Raw genomic sequence first — 16,844 nt, 5'->3', positions numbered from 1 at the left:
TCGGGGGACAGACGGGGGGCACACACGGGGCAGGGGGGGGGCACGAGGGGGGCACACACGGGACACGGGGAGGGGCACGAGGGGGGCACACACGGGACACGGGGGGCGCACACGGGGCACGGGGGGCACACACGGGACACGGGGAGGGCACGGGGGGCACACACGGGACACGGGGGGCACACACGGGGGGCACACACGGGGGGCGGGGGGGGGGGGGTTCCCCCGCAGGACCCCGCTCGCGGGGACCCCCGGCGGCGCGCGCCGCGCCCCCTCCCACCCCCGCCCGGCGGCGGCGCAGGCGCAGAGCGCCCGCCCGGTCCCTATTTCACGGGGAGCGCGGGCCGCGGCGCCCGCGCCAAATAAGTCCCGGTAGCCGGTGTGGGCCGTGCGCCTGCGCGGGGCCCGAGAGCCGCGCGGCGGAGCCCCGCTCCCCCCCCCCGGCCCCGCAGCCGCCCTGCCCGCGGCCACCGCCGCCCGGCCCCAGCGCCCGCCGCCGCAGCCCGAGCGGGGCCCGCGGACCCCGGCCCGAGGTAAGCGCCGGGCGCGGCCTCGCCCGCCGCGGGGCCTCCGCCGCACGCGCCGCCCGGGTCCCTGCGGAGCGTCAGGACGTTACGGCGGCAGCGCCCGGCCGCCCGCCCGCCCCGCGGCCCCCCCGCCTCCTCCTCCTCCTCCTCCTCCTCCTCCTCTTCCTCCTCCTCCTCCTCCTCCCTGCCAGCGGGAGCGCGCCCACGCGCCCCTCTCACCCCCCCGCAGCCCCCTTCCCCCGCCCGCCGGGAGCGCTCGCAGCGAGGGGCCGGGGGGACACACGGCGAAGACACTCGGGGCACCCCCTGCCCGCCCCCCGCCCGCCTCGGCGCCGGGGTCCCCCGTGAGACCCTCCCCGGGCAGCCTCCACGTGCAGCGCCCTCCACTCCCGTGCACCCCGCTCTGCACATTCCCACCCCCCGCTCCGTGCAGCCGCAGCCCCCACGGGCACCCCCTCTCCGTGTCCCCCCCTATGCTGCCCTCCGTGTTCTTCCCCCGCTTCGTGAGGCCGCTCTCCACCCTCTTGCAGCTTCCCTGCCACTCTCTTCCGGGCAGCCCCCCACCCACGCACCCTCTGCACAGCCCCCCTGCATGTGCCCTCGCACCCCCGTGCAGCTGCAGCCCCCCTGTGCCCCCCTCTTCGTGTAGCCCCCCCACCCGTGCTGCCTGTGCTGCTCTCCATCTGCTCCCTCCATGTACCCCTTGTGCATCCTCTTGCACCCCCATGACCCCCCCCCACCCTGTGCACTTCTGTTTAACCCCTCTGAAGCCGCTTCCCCATGCATCCCCTCTCTCTCTGAGTAGCTCTCTGCATCCATACTGCATCCCTCCTCTGGGCACAGCCCTGCTGGCTGCCCCCAGTGCAATCTCTCTGGTCTCTGCCCTCCTGATGCTGCACCCAAAAAGATCTCTCACCTCTCCCAATTGTGCTGTGCATTTTTTTCTTTTATATTTTTTCCTCACTTCACCCCAAATCTTTCCCACAGCCCTTGACATGCTCTCAGCACCTTGAAAGATGCATCAGGAGGGACATGCATGGATACCCTGAGTCCTGGTAGTGCTGGGCTGCCCCTCGTCCCCCTCCACTGTCCCACTGCTGGTGTGTTTTTAGCCACTTTTTAGATTACTTATGTTTCCAGCCCACTTTTTCTCTATTCAATGCTGGTTCCTGCCCAGAGGCATCTGAGCAACACACGTGGAGTTCAATCCCATGATGCAGGGCAGGATGTCCGGAGCATCCTGAAACCGGCTACCAGCTCAAGGGCCATTGTGAGTGATGCTAATGCTGTGGGAGGGGTTTTACCCCAAAATGAAGGACAAGGGTAGGGATAGAGTGCCAACAAAAACTGGAGTGGTTGAGCCGAAGGCAGCTGAGCATCCATGCTGCTGTGAAAACTGAAGTGATTCTGCTGGTGGCTTTTGTGGTGGGCTGGCACATAGGGGCCAGTCCACCTCAGATAAACCCTGTGAGCTCTGTGAAGGTAAAGATCACCTCATGATGTCCCTGTGGGTCAGGCAGGTGATTCTGCAGGGCGTGAACTTGGTTTTAAGTCACACTGGAGATGCTGGATCAGTGCCCTGTTCCAGCCGTGGCCTGGGGAAGTGGTGGGAGCCAAGTGGCATCTCTGCTGTGCTCTGTGCCACTGCTTGGAGTACTCCGTGAGGGTCTGAACTTGAACACCCTGGGCAAAGTGTTCCCTTACCTGTCTCTGTATGGACTGCACCAGGGCTATAGGAGATGCTTTGTAGGCACCAATTTCTCCTTACCTGGGGCTGATCCCCAGCAATGTGGGCAGCAGGGCGAGGGAGGAGATTCTCCCTCTCTGCTCTCCTCAGGTGAGACCTCACCTGCAGTGCTGCATCCAACTCTAGGGCCTCCATCATCAGAAAGATCTGGAGCTGCTGGAGCAAATCCAGAGGAGGTCATGGAGATGCTCTGAGGGCTGGAGCACCTCTGCTCTGGAGACAGGCTGAGAGAGCTGGAGAAGTGAAAAGAAGACTCTGAGGAGACCTTAGAGTCTCTTTAAGTTCCTAAAGGAGCTCCAAGAGAGCTGGAGTGCTGCCTTACATCTATTGCTGATTTTTTAGAAATGCACACTTTGAAATAGTTTCCAGATGTCACTGTTTCTGCGGGCTTGATGTGCTTTTTTAATTTGATTTTTTTTTTTGTGTGTGACTTTGGAGGAGGGAAGAGTCCTTGTTTTACTGTGGAGGAGACAGTGACAAGCTCCTCCAACAGTGTGAAATCGTGAGATAGTTTGAAATACATTTGGAAATGCACCTTCAAACTGACTATCTTCATAGAGTTTGTGGTGGATGCCAGGAACTTTTTTTTTTTTTGCACCTCTTTAACACTCTGCCCTTTACCTCCTGCACCCTGGTCCCACCCATGCCTGTCATTCTCACCCAGCCTGCACAGCGTGTGTTGGGTTGAGCTTCCCCTCACCCTTCCTCCTGGGATGGAGCACTTGGGAATTTGCCCATCCTCTTCTCCTTAGAAGTGTGGAGCCCCTCCAGCCCTTTCTCCTTGCTCCCACCACACGCATGATCCCTGCATGACCGAGTTCAGCAGGGAGACCTTTTCACACGGGGCTTCCCCTCATTTCTCCACAAGCAGCTGGTGACCGACGGCTCTCCCGCTCCTGCCACGATGGCGACGCCGGACGTCAGTGTCCACATGGAGGAGGTGGTGGTGGTGACCACGCCGGATGGCGCGGTGGATGGCGGCGGCATGGAGGAGGTGAAGACAGTGCTGGTCACCACCAACCTGTCCCAGCACGGGTAAGAGACAGGGTCGGTGCATGCTGAGGGGATGTGCTGGAAACCCTCCCACACGTGATTGTAGGCTGGGATTTGATCCCCCACTGCTTCCTCCTGCATCACTGCTTGCTGTGGGGACCTCAGTGGTGGCCACGGAGTGTCCAGTTCCTTGCTAGGGCTTCCCATGCCCAGAGCTCTGCAGCTCTGAGCAGAACAGGCTCTTTCCCTCTTTTGAGGGGGTGAAAAAATCCCAACCCCAAATACCTTTTCCTGAGTGGACGTGGATGTTGGAGTGGACACAAATCTGGTTGGAACAGTACACCAGTAGGTAAATCAGTGCTTTTCTGCTATTTCATGATGGCTTTGCTAAGCTCTGGACTCCAGCAGACGAGTCAGTCCGCACCAGGTTGAGGGTGCTGCAGCTGAGCTCCCCTTCCCTGAAGGTGGGGGAGGTTTGGGGTTGGCTGGTTTTTGGCTGAGCTCTGCAGGAACCTCCACTGCCAGCAATAAGAGTGAGAGAGGTGTCCTTGAAACATTGTTGCCCTGAATGGAGAGGCTGCTCAAAAAACCCGAGTGAACGTGTCTGATTGTTTAAGTGCAGCTGTTTTGCCCAATTGCTGCCTTTTTTGTTGGCATTACGGATTCAAGACTGCTGTTTGTTCAGGTCTGGTCAGTGGCAGGGTGGCTGTGGCCAAAGAGCCTGCCTGGTGCCCTTGGAGGCCCACATAGCAATGGGCTCTTTGCTTTATTTCTCTATGGTTTTTTGGGTGGGACAGAGCCCAGAGCCGTTTTTGTGCTTTGCTCTTTGAGTGGGCAGAAAATCCAAGTTCACACCTGGAGCTGCATCCAGGCAGGTTTGTTTGAAATAAGTGGGTGTTGAGTGGCTGTTTATTCTCTCAACAAGATGTTTGTCTCCTTTTCTCAAACATGTCTTTGTGTCAGTGCCCTGGGGCTTTGGGCAGGGCAGAAGGTGACAGCATTTGTTTCAGTCCAGGTGTCATTCCCCTTGTGCTACTCCAACTGAGATAAAGCCCATTAATAGATGATTTTTTGGTGAAGAATGGGAAGGGACAGGCAGAGGCAAGAGCTGTTGGTGCCGGGATGGGCAGGATCTGCCCTGCTCTTCCTCCACACCCTGGGTCTGTGAGTGATTCCAAGAATCTTTTTAATTCCCAGAAGAGCAGTGATGGTGGGGAAGAAGGGCTCTACTCCTCTTATTTTCTGTCCCATGGAGACTCCCTTGTTTCCCTCAGTGGAGAAGCAGCCAGATGTGACACTTGATGTGGCTGCTCTTGGATGCAGAATGGTTCCTGGTTGTAATGTGGCTCTGAGCCTCTACAGACCCATGTGCAACACTGTGGTGTTGTCTGGGGGAATGGATCATGGCAGAGGCTGGCTCCATCAATTGGTTTCCTTTCACTCTTAGTTCCCTTCCTGTTTTTCTTTGGAAACCTTTTCTCATCCTCCCAGTGTCCCCTGGATGGTCAGGAGCAGGACAGCTCTACACAGCACAGAGAGGAACGCTTTCATTTAGTCGCAGCTATGAGCAGAGATGTCTTGGAAGGTATGAAGAGATTCCCTGAGGGTTTTCCATGCACCTCTCTGGAGAAGAGCCTCTGGACAGGTTCTTTGCTCCCCCATTCTTGGGGATGGTAGCGGGTTAATAGAAAGGATGTGAATTTTGGGGTCACAGAGTAAAACCTGCCCGACTCCTCCCACTGAGCAGGGCAGTGGGGCTGCTGGTAGGTGGCAGCACGAGCCACCCATGGTCTCTCTCTGGCCTTGGGCAGTTGCCTCCACCAGGCTCTGCTCCTCCTGGGTCAATGGCACAGTGGTGCTGGCTCCCTTTCCTTCTGATTTCCCTCTGCAGCCCCAGCTGGTGTCAGGAGAGCAGCTGCAGGCACAGGCTGAGGTCCCTTCATGTTGGCTTGGTCACCACTCACTTGGGGAGCTTTCAACTTGCCTTGTGTGACACTTAAACCAAACTCAGCTTGGGGGTTGGTGGTTTTTTCTAGTGCTCATCTGGGTATGGGTTTGCTATTAAAAAAACCCTCTATACAGCCAATTGTTAAGAGCTTAATTAGTTCATGTGTTCTTAAGGAAAAGGCTGAGGGAAATGGGAAAATAATAATGAGCAAGAAGCTTTTCTCTTTGGTCTGTGATAGGGGGGGATCTGTGCTTGGTTCTCTGATGAGGCACTTGTATTTCTGATCAGCACAGGATTCTGGGGGAGACTTTTCTCTCTCAAGTTTCCAGGCAAGGCAGGAGCAGAAAAGAAAGGAGACGCCAGCCCGCTGAGTTATCTGCACGTGCTTTCTTCTCTTCTTCCCATCTGGTTCATGGATCCTCCTGGGGAGGAAGATGAGAACCATCCTCCCCTGCCTTCGTCATGGCAACTGGCAAAGGCAGGACCAGCTGGGGGGCTGCACTCTGGGACTTGGAAGATGTTTGTGTTTTCTCTTGCATCTGCCTCAGTCTGTTTCCCTGGAATGGATGGGAGAAACAGTGTGGAGACACTTGCCTTTTTTTGTGGTTTTCTCTCCCCCACATGTCCATGGCAGACACAGACTTCAGTTGCTTGAATTTTTCCTACAAGCTGGGAGTTGGTTTGTTTGTTTGCCTCTGGAGGTTTAAGGCGTGGGCTGGGTTATTCCTCCCCATCCAGTTGTGCCTTTCAGTCATTTTTCAGAGCACATGCGGTGGAGTTCTGGAGGAAGCTCTGAAAGGTGCCGACTTTCTGCTGGGGGGTTTCTTCTGGGTAAGTTGGTGGAGGTTCTTGATCTGGAGGCAGGTCAGGGTCAGGACTTTGCATGCCAGAGGGCGCTGCTGCCTCTGGCACCTGGCTGAAGTGCTGCTGCTGCCTTTCGCCAGGAGAAATGCAAGAACCCAGCAGCAAACTGATGAAAAACTCCTGGTTAGAATTCTTCTGTCAGACTGCTGCCACTTGTGTAATAATCACCTGTATGCAAATGCCTTAGCTCAGAGTTTATCTTTTCAAGTCCTTCCAAGTTACCCTCCCCATGCTCTCCTAGGGCTCTGGGCTGGTGGTGGCTGTGAGCTGCAGAGGCAGTGTTGTGTCCATCCCCTTTGTCACAGCAGAGCTGCCTCCCCTCTTTCTGGAGCAGCATCTCCAAGCCACTCACCTGGTGAGGCTGAGCTGCCGCCCACGCCTTCCTTATCTCTGTGCTACTCCCCACAGGTACCTGCCCTGCAGCTGCTGAGGGGAGTGATGCTTTGAAGCTGCAGTTCCACCCTGGAGCTGTGTGTTAGGAGCCCAGAATGAAAAACAAGTTGCTCTTGAATTTCCTTGTCCCTGTGGCACCACTGTGAGTGAGAAATGTGGTTGCCAGTGAGTCACTAGGACTGTCTTTTAATTCACCCATGGTACTAAACTGAGGGAGGTTACAGGTGAATTTTCTCTCTAGAGTCTTCCTAGGGAGTTTATATGCCAAAGTATGTGAAAAGCTAATTGTATTTCTCCCCCTGCCCCTGCAGGTCAAGCTTTCTGCAGCAATTAGTCAGGTTCAGTAACAACACCAAACACACATCTTAAAGGGAAGGTAGACTTAGATTGGGTATTAGGAAATTGTTCCCTGTGAGGGTGGTGAGGCCGTGGCACAGGGTGTTCAGAAAAGCTGTGGCTGCCCCATCCCTGGAAGTGTTCAAGGCCAGGTTGGATGGGGCTTGGAGCGACCTGATCTAGTGGAAGGTGTCCCTGCCCATGGGAGGGGCTTGTAATGAGATGAACTGTAAGGGCCCTTTCAACCCAAACCATTCTGTGTTTCTATGAACACCCATTAGGAATGGTCCCTGCTGAGTGCTGGCTGTGATGTCCAGGTGGGATCCATAAGGGCACCAATGTGGGCTCCCTCCCATCGGGACCTCACCTCCAAAGCTGAGGGGGTGAGGAGCATGTCCCACATCACAACCAGAAGTGCCTTTTCCCTCTGAGTGTGCACTGAAGCTCCTTGGAGGGGCTTGGGGCTCCATATTGCCACAGTGAGAGCTGGGATGGGAGAACAGCAAGGGAGTGGGCGCTGTGTCACTGTGTGAGTCCATGCGCAAAGCACCCAGAGAAGACAGATATTTCAGTGGGGGGAATGGAAGCAGTTGGATAGCCAGCTATTAATGAATATCATGGATATATCAGATTTTAAGAGGCTCAGAGATTGGATTGCAAGTGTCTATAGCTCCTGTTATGTTACCTCTGCTCACAGATCTGCTCTTGGGGTTTGTCCAATTCCTTTATAGTGTTTCTGTGGCTCCTTGAGGTCCTACTCCCCTGGAGCATCCTGCATACTGGGGGCTTCAGCCAGTCCATTGCCCAGACAGCAGCAGCATGTCTCACACATGTTTTTCCTGGGGAAATCTCAGGCAAAGCTGCCAACGGCTGGCAGTGACTTCTGAGCAAAGGGCTGTGCTGACAGCATCCCTCCATGCCAGCTCTCCAGCATGGGCTGGGCTGGAGGCAGATCCACAGGGCTGGGATTAAAGGGGAGGCAAGAGAGAGCTGGCCAGGCTGCTGACAGGGGCTTGCATGCTGTGGGGTTCTTCATTGCCACATGAAAAAATGGAGCTGAGCCTCCCAAACCCAGAGCTGACTCTCAGCTCTTGTGGGAAAATGGGATCTGAGGGACTTCTGAGGCAATGTCTCCACAGGGCATCGGGTGGGGGGGTGGCACGGCCACATGGCTTAAGAATGCCTCTGCCTCTCTTCCCAGCGGTGACATCAACGAAGACACTCTGGAGACTGAAAATGCAGCTGCTGCAGCTGCTGCCGCCTTCACAGCCTCCACAGACCTGAAGGAAGCGGTTCTAGGTAGGTCAGCTCTTTCCATAGCCCCTTGGTGCCAGCTCCACCACCCCGGTGTGCCACAGCCCTGTGCTGGTGTCAGATGGGACAGTCCAAACACTGCTGTGCAGAGCTGCTGGGGCTCCGGTGTTCTCTTATGGGCCTTGGGGATGCTCTCCCAGCATCCAGGGGGGCTCGGTGACCAGCAGGGAGCTGGCAGCAGCTGGCTGGGCTGCTGCTGCCCTCTCCTGGTCTGTGGTGAGTCCCTGTGTCCGGCCATCCCTGGCTCTTGCCATTCCAGCTTGCCACGGGGATGTCAGTTTTGCAGCAACTTGCTGGCTTTGGTTGCAAGTGAAAGTGAGTTTAGGAAGCAAAGATTGATCAGCTGAGCCGGAGTTGACTTAACCAGTTTTACTTTAAAACCAAGGGTGACTCCACCCAGATGACATCATTCTTTTTTATCAAGAATGGTTGACTTCCCATATTCCCTGTGCTCAGCTGCAGCTGGATTGGCATAAATCTGCCTGGGCTGTTTCGCCTGACAAATTTGGGTGTTTGGATGCTTTAATAGCAAAGTGCAAGTGGTGCCCATAAACCCCAGCACACCTCACCCATGCATCATCTACTTTTTTTTTTTTTTATTCCTGAGTTTCAAAACTCTCGTTGCATCATGTTTCTCTTTGATCTGTCCCTTCCGCTGATCCCTGTGAGAAGTGAAGATGGCTGAAGATGAGGACAGTTTGGAGGCAGAGATTGTCTACCCCATCACCTGCGGGGACAGCAAAGCCAACCTCATCTGGAGGAAGTTTGTGTGCCCTGGGATCAATGTGAAGTGTGTGCAGGTGAGAACAGAGGGCCAGCAGTGGATTTCCTGGCTTGTCCTGGTTGTGATGAATTTTCATCAGCTGCTTTGCATCAGAATCATGTCATAGTGGGAAAGGATGATGTTTTCCTGGTGCTGGGGTACCTGGTATTTGTCTTGACCAAATTGTGTAGTTCTGGCTGGAGAGATGGTGCCTCAATTTAATGTGTTATTGAGAAGTTTAAGAAATTTGGGCACTTGCAGTGTCTGCTCAGTTGGAAAGTTGATAGTTCGAGGAATTTATTGATTGGGAACCTACTGAAGAGTTGCTGCTGTGTCCTGGGTAACTCATGGTTAAAATTTGCATGAATTCAGAGAGACATGCCACGAGTGAGTCATTGCTGGCATTTGTACACAGGCTAAACAATACCCTGATGAGGGAGAGTCTCCTTGGGCTCCTAAAGGATAGTCCTTGCTCTTCCCTGGAGAGTTGGTCTCCTCTGTCCCTGAGGCAGAGGATAGATGCTGCTGCCTCCTAAAATCCACCCTCTCTGCACCGAAGCCCTTGTCCTTGTTCAGAGATGCAGTTTCTCTTGCAGTAACAGTGAGTTACTCTATGTTGGTCAACATGGCCATGGAAAAGAGGTGGCCTGGATTTGGGAAATCCTTTGGGATGGGCTGTAAGGCAACTCCCTAGAGAACTGCCTTGTTCACAGTTGGACTTGAGGATCTTGGAGGTTTTCTCCACCCTTAGTAATTCTATGATTCTGCAGGTTGCTGTTAGGTCAGCGTGTGGGTTCAGGCACAGCTGGGTGTGTAGGGCAATAAAAGGAAGGGAAGAGTTGGCACGGTGCGTGCCAGCTCCCTGAAGCTGGTTTTCAGGAGCAGTGGGTGTGTGCTGCCAGAGAGGCCAGAGGTTCCCTGATACCGATAGTTGGGCTTGGGAACAGAAAATCAAAGACCAAATGGGTTTCTTCCCTCTCTCCTATGGGGCATAACGTGCCCCTGGACCCAAATGTTACCAGTGCAGCCCAGCTTTCACAGAGTCCATTGCTAGTGGGAGTGTGAGCAGCTCCCTGTTGTTAATGATACTTTGCACAAGCTATAGGTGTTTCCCCAGCTGTCCTGCCTGAGCTGGGCAGCTCCAAACTCACACACCCCTGAACCCTTGACTTGGAGCAGCTGTTAACTAACCATCTGTGACAGCAGTGTTTGGCTTTAATCTTTCCAACTTGGGCAGTGTTTCCTGGGGGGGAGTGGCTGGCAGCCATCTGTTTTGGTGGTGTTCAGTGGCACGTGGAGGCTGCAGCCGCTGCCGGCCACTGGGAAACGCCGCTGGGTTCCAGCTGAACCCTGCTCACAGGGCACCCTTCGCTTGTTTATGGCTTGTGGCTCTGATGTTGCACCCCTGCCTTTTGCAGTTTCATGATCACCTAATCAGCCCCAAGGAGTTTGTCCACCTGGCAGGCAAGTCGACCTTGAAGGATTGGAAGCGGGCGATCCGGATGAACGGGATCATGCTCCGGTTAGTCCCTTCCTTTGTATCTCTGGACACTTCCTTCTGGGGGACTGTGGTGGGCTGGAACAGAGCCTTTGGAATGGCTGTTTTGCTGCTGAGGGAGCAAATGAACCACTAAACATTTGTCTTAATGATGGCCTGGCCCCAAATGTGGTCAGTCCAATGGCTTTGTTCTGTCCTTGTGCCTAGGGAATAATTTGGGGCAAGAAATATTTCTCTGGTCTTTTCAGGACTTGAACCACACTGAGTTTCCAGCTGGTGTAAGGACACTGGAAATTTTAATGGCTCTTGGTGGCTGGGCCATGCTGTCTGTGGATTCTCAGCATGACCCACCAAATGAAATCAGTCTGGTCATCGCTAATGCTCTGGTTGCAGCACTCCTGCTTGACATCACTTCTAAATAAGTCGTTGGCAAAAAAAAAAAAAGCTTCTCTATTGCAAGCATTTCTCTTCTCTAGTCTTAACTACAGTAATTCAATTCTTGTATGGTCCTCCTGAACACCAGCCTGAGACTGTGATTTAATTAAAGTCTTTCTCTGCCTTTGGGCAGGATAAAAAAGAATCACCTCTTTCCCCAGGAATTGTCAGTGGTTTTGTGCTCTTTTCACAGGATGACATTGCCTTTCCTTGTGTTCTTCTGCTTCAGTGCAGGCATCTCCCGTATTCCTTTTAAGCAGCTTTTGCTCCTTGTAAATTTTGCATAATAGGTTTAGGCTTTGTCAAGGCAGGGCTTTGAGAGGGGGGAAAAAACCTTCAGGAGGAATGTCTGAAGGCAAACCCAGCAGCCCATGGGAGCAAATCTTGGGAAGCTTAGGTGGTTGTTGGCCAGCAAGGCCTGGGGATGCTTTGGAGACAACGTTATTGGATGGGAAGATCCTGTGTTCCAGTGTTGCCACCCCCTTTGAATGAGATAAGAGACCTGATTTTAGTTTATAAATTGGGTTATGTCCTGTCTCCTTTTGAGCTGTCGAGTTAAAAAGGTAAGGAAGAGGCTCCCTGTGATCTCACCCTGAACTGAGATTCCAGCTGACCCTTTGGAAGTTCCGGCTTCAGAGGGGATGTGCCAGTGGGACCAGATAGAGGCTGTCTCTTGCCTTTCCTCCCTCAAGAAATGAGTAAATCAGTCCCAGTAAGGGCTTTTGTTGGCTCTGCCTGCTCTCCTGGCTTTTTGGGACTCAGAAGTTTGGGGTAAAGGCTGCCAGGAGCTGCATCTCAGAGCTCTTGGCTGTTGCTGATGTGCCTGTCCTTGTGCTTGCTCCCTGTCTTTCAGGAAGATCATGGATTCAGGAGAGCTGGATTTCTACCAGCACACAAAGGTCTGTTCCAACACCTGCCGGAGCACCAAAATTGACCTGACTGGAGCCAGGGTGTCCCTGACCAGCCAGACATCGACAGAGTACATCCCTCTGACTCCCGCCTCTGCCGATGGTATGTGCAGCCATTCCTCAGCCTCAGCAGGGGCTGTGACGCATCAAAGCACACGAATGCCACGTAACCAAGCTCCCTGTGGCTGCCCTGTCTCTGAGAGTGTTCAAGGCCAGGTTGGACAGCACTTGGAGCAATCTGGTCTAGTGGAAGGTGTCCCTGCCTGTGGCAGGGGGTTGGAATGAAATGAGCTTTGAGGTCGCTTCCAACCCAACCCATTCTCTGATTTTATGAGTTTGACCTCTAATAGCAGAGGCAACTGTTTCATTGGAAAGAGTTCTAATTTTGCAATGCTTCTATATTTAACTCCTTTTGCTCTTGAGCATTAAGAACAGCCCCCAAAGTGCCCCACACCCTGAGCTCCTGGTGGTGCCTCTGGGACAGGCTAAGCCCCTTGGCTGGCTCTGCAGAGCACCCATCCACCACATCCTGGTGTTGTGCTGGGGAGGCTGTTGCTGATGCACAGCCCAGCCCACTCCAAGCTCCCCCTGTTAAACACGAGCTCACCAATGGGACACATTTCCCATGCTGCTGGGCTGTGCTGGAATAACGAGAGCCCTGAAAGCTGCAGAGTAAAGGAGCAGAGAGACTGGATTTAATGGCTGCAACTGAGCATTCCAAAGGCTCTGCACAGCTCCGTGGGGCTCTGGCCAGATTCCCATCCATCCCGTTCCTGCGCACAGCATGAATGACGCCTGTTCCCTGGCTCTATGGTAACAAAACTGCTGAGATTTGGCAGAGCTGGAGGGAAGGAGGGATCCCCCTGTGCAGTGGGGGGCTGCTCTTCCCTTGGAGGCTTTAGAAACCCTCCAGACAAACAGTGGCTTGGTAAAAAGGGCTGCCAGAAAAATCAGACTCTAAATCTGTTTGACTTCTGCCCTGAGCAGTGCTGGTGTGTTTGCAGGGGGGAGCGGGAGGGAAATGCTACTCTCAAGCATGTGTTCTTGTGCTGCAAAGGTTGCAGGAGTAATCCCTGGGGATTGCACTCCAATGTAGAAAAATAAGTACAGCTGGCACAGCAACCACTTGGGCGTCTCTGTTCAGCATTGAGATCTGCATTCAAACAGATGTGATCCTGTGCAATGTAAAGGAGAAGTCACAGAAATGCAGCAAGGGAGTGCTTGCCTTGGAAACAGCCTGTGAAAATACAGGGAAAAATCAGGACCTGGGAATTTTTTCTCTTCTTTTCTGCTATTGGTTGCAGTGAACGGATCCCCAGCTACAATAACCATAGAAACATGTGAGGATGTCAGCGATTGGAGCACCAGCATTGGAGGTATGGCTTGAGATCCTGCAGGGCTCGCTGGGTGGAGGAGATGTGTGGAAAGAGGGAAGCAGCAGGGTAAGGAGCAGGAAGGACCCTCTTACCAGAGCAGCTTTGCATGAACCTCCACTTGGATTATTCCTTCTCTGCTTAAGGAATAGCACTGTGTTATACCCCACTGGTGTGCAGGCTGGCTGCAGCAACCTTGGGATGAAGTTGTTTCCAAGCACTAACATATCAAAGCCAGGGCCAAATGGCTCTAGGGAAAAAAAAAATCTTATCAGAGGGGTCATGAAATCATTCTCCTTGGTGCTACTGGCTGTAGCAAAATGTCCTGTTGGTGTGGGACAGGAATGGGGAGAGCATATCCTTTTCCTTTGGGTCCATGCTCTGGGTGGGCTTTGCCCCAGCCCCCTGACCTCGGGGGTCTCTCCCAGCCTGCCAGGACTGCACCCCTACAGGGGTGTCCACAGGGAACCCACAGCAGATCACCATAAAATCCCGCTGAGGATTTTGAGGTTCTCCCTTGCTTTCTCTTTCTTCAGAGGGCACCTTTGCTTTCTGGCAAGGTCTGAAGGACAGTGGTCTCCTGGAAGAAGTGATCCATGAGTTCCATCAGGAGCTGGTGGAGACCATGAAGGGCTTGCAGCAGCGAGCACAGGATCCCCCGCTGCAGCTCGGGGGTAAGGACCTGGACACAGGTCATCTTGGGAGGAGGGCTTGTGGATTTTTTTATCCTTAGAGGTATCTGGTTGGCATGATAGGGACATAGCTCATCATAAAAAAATCTCATTTCTGGCTGATTGTTGGGAAAGCTGCACTTGGGGATGCTTTAGGTGACCTCAGGTCTCCAATTCCCCATGCCTGGGGCTTCCTCTCTGCTGGCTCTAGGTCTGGAGGAGCACTTGGCTTGGGAACTGAGGTGGAATTCAGGCCATTGGGATAACGATGCAGCAAGCAGCTACTGTGCCAGCGGATTTTTTATCACCCCTGCTAGGCAGGAGAGGACTGTTTACACGCTAGTGACCTCTTACCCTTTCTCATGGCTTCTGCCTTCTCCTCTTCTCCAGCCTCTTGAGTTACCCTCCTGCAGATTTTGGCTGTCTCAGCTGGACATGTTTTGTTCTCGTGTGGCTTTTGCCAAGCCACAAATAGTTTGCACAGGGAATTTTGCTTCCTCAAAGATTCTGTGTCTTGTTTTTAAGATGCTGTTTTACTCAACAACGTAGTCCAGAACTTTGGGATGCTGGATCTTGTCAAGAAGGTCCTGGCCAGCCACAAGTGCCAGATGGATCGCTCGAGGGAGCAGTACACACGGGATTTGGCAGGTATGTCCTGGACACAGCAGTGTGGCACCAGGCATCGCTGCCAGCACCTTTTCTTTTGGGCTGAGAAAGTGGGGGTTGTGTTAAAGCTGGTGTTTGTTAAACCAGCCACACCAGGTGTTGCCACAGGCCTCTGGGAAGCTTGTCCAGGATCCAGGCTGAGCCAAAACCTCTTCTCTCTCCAGCTCTGGAGCAGCAATGTGATGAGCACCGCAAGCGAGCGAAGGAGCTGAAGCACAAATCGCAGCATCTCAACAACGTCCTGATGACCCTCACACCTGTCTCTGTTCCTACCCCTCTGAAACGCCCCAGGCTGACCAGGGCCACCTCCGGACCAGCTGCCATCACCTCCCAAGTCCTGTCCCAGCCGGCGCAGCTCGCTGTCACCCCCGGCGTGCCAGTCTCCCAGATTGCCAACCTCCCTCTTGGCAAAGTGGTCTCAGCCCTCCCGCCTTCGGTGATGGGGAAGACCCCAGCCCAGCCCCCCGCCGCCAGCTCCCCAGCCTCCCCTCTGCTGGGGGGGTACACGGTGCTGGCATCTGCTGGCTCCACCTTCCCCGGCACGGTGGAGATCCACCCGGACGCTTCCAACCTGACGGTGCTGAGCACGGCTGCAGTCCAGGACGGCAGCACGGTGGTGAAGGTGGTGAGCCCCTTCCAGCTCCTGACGCTGCCAGGACTTGGCACGACCATCCAGAATGTGACACAAATAGCTCCCAGTGGGAGCACGGTCGTGACTGTCCCGTCCGGTGCCACTGAGGCCGCCGGGGACGAGCATGCTGCCGCCGCCATCGAGGTGACTGCAGTGGCTGATGAGGCGGAGCAGAAGTGAGGGGGGGACTTGCCTGGAGGGACGCTGGCCGTGCCACTCTGGGGGGAACTGCCTCTTCTCTGGCTGCGCTGTGGGACGAGGAGCGGTGTCATGAGGGGCGCGGGCTAACAAGACTCAGAGCGGCTCGTGTCGGGAGCAAGGAGGTTCAGGTCAGAGGGAAGGAGGGGGGAGGAAGGATGCCCGGAGAAGGGAAAGGCAGAAATGCTCTGCCTTGTTTGGAGGAGGGAAGAAAAAAAGAGCTTATTTTTTTATAAAGCTTTCCTCCCCTGTTCTCTTGGAATAGTTTTCCTGCTCTGGGTCATCAGCTGAGCCTCGTTGGCAGGCACAGCTGGAGCTGTGTCCATCGGAGGAGTGGGCAGGAGCAGGGAGAAGGTGGTAGCAAAAGGAAGCTGCCCCGAGGAGTCTGGTGTGCAGGGAGCTGGCTGCTCCCCATCCCCAGGGGCTGCAGGAGTGGAGAGGGATGCCAGGAGCAGGAATTCCGTGGATGTGTACAGTCATTGACACCAGGAAGGGCGCTGGCAGCGTGGGCACAGGCCCTGGGAGGTTGGGTTTTGTGTGTGACACTGGCTTTGGGTGGCAGAAACAAGTGGGAGCTTTTGGGACAGTGGTCATGGTGGTTGTCAGATCTGCTGGGGAAGGAGCAGGAAGAGAGGAACCCAGAGGGCTGAGAAAAGCTGTGACTTCTGAGGATTTTGGATCTTTTTCTAGCTTTCTCAAAAAAAAAAAAAAAATCCATTCTTGGGATTTTTTTAAGCCAACGGTGATTTTTAAGCAAAGCCCTGGTTGGGAAGCTTCTTCTGCATGGCAGAGCCGTGCTGCGGAGCGTGCAGAGCTGAACCCCACGGCCATGCTCTGGGGAGCTCACACTTCCTCACGAGGGGGGACCCTGCTGTCCCCAGTCCCCAGCATCCTGCGGGAGCCGGACACTGCCATTCCCTCCCTGCTGGGTTCAAGCAGCTGTTCTGTAACGGGGTGGTTGACCCCTCAGTTCTCCTTCAGCCACCCCACTCGCTGCAGCTCTCACCAGGTCCCATCCCAGGGCCTGTGTGTCTCACACTGTCTCCGGCTGGAAGGAGTCGGGCGCTTGGAGTGTTGGGGTTTCTCCAAATTTGATCTGGCAACAGCAGCAACAACAGGTCACTTTATTGAGCTAATAAATATTTTTTTGAAAGCATATTGCTGGTTTATTGCATTTTCTACATCCAGGTGTGACAGCTGGGCTTGTGAAGTGGGGCTAAGGCAGGACAGGAACACACTTTATTAAATATAAATGTATGTGTTCTCTGTGCTCCCTCTGGCCATGGGCGTGCAAGGAGCCTGAAATGCGGCTCCAAAGTCTGGTTGTCTGTGGCGCAGCTGGGACAGCCTGGCTGCACCCAGTGCTGATAACCACTGGTCCCCAACCTATGTTTAAGAAGAGTTCTGACACGTAATCAGGAAGGAAAACGATCTATTCCTCTGAAGCTTTAGATTTTGTTTCATTTTGGCAGAGACTCAGTTGATGAGGAGGAGTCCTGCCTTATCAGAGGCTTTTCCCTCCCAGCTGGTGGCTGCTAAGATATCGCTGTCGTATCGCTGTACTTGGGACAGCAGTAGCATG

General features: G+C 54.3%; 1 protein-coding gene across 2 annotated transcripts; it reads left to right on the top strand.

Moving 5' to 3' along the window:
* The first annotated feature begins 477 nt into the window (after positions 1-477).
* GMEB2 (glucocorticoid modulatory element binding protein 2) lies at positions 478-16,418 on the top strand. Of its 2 annotated transcripts, none has more exons than XM_048321732.1 (10): positions 478-530; positions 3,143-3,306; positions 8,007-8,104; positions 8,792-8,919; positions 10,301-10,404; positions 11,669-11,826; positions 13,028-13,099; positions 13,633-13,770; positions 14,293-14,415; positions 14,598-16,418. In XM_048321732.1, exons 2-10 carry the CDS (start codon positions 3,176-3,178, stop codon positions 15,242-15,244), a joined length of 1,599 nt encoding a protein of 532 aa, XP_048177689.1. In that variant the 5' UTR covers positions 478-530; positions 3,143-3,175; the 3' UTR covers positions 15,245-16,418. The 2 variants fall into 2 exon arrangements, with proteins under 2 accessions (XP_048177689.1, XP_048177688.1); XM_048321731.1 differs by lacking the exon at positions 478-530 and adding an exon at positions 1,361-1,794.
* Positions 16,419-16,844: the final 426 nt, after the last annotated feature.

Source organism: Corvus hawaiiensis, chromosome 17, assembly GCF_020740725.1.
Source record: "Corvus hawaiiensis isolate bCorHaw1 chromosome 17, bCorHaw1.pri.cur, whole genome shotgun sequence".
Classification (NCBI taxonomy): Eukaryota; Metazoa; Chordata; class Aves; order Passeriformes; family Corvidae; genus Corvus; species Corvus hawaiiensis.
Note: the sequence above shows the minus strand (reverse complement) of the source record. Positions and strands in the feature narration are given on the sequence as shown.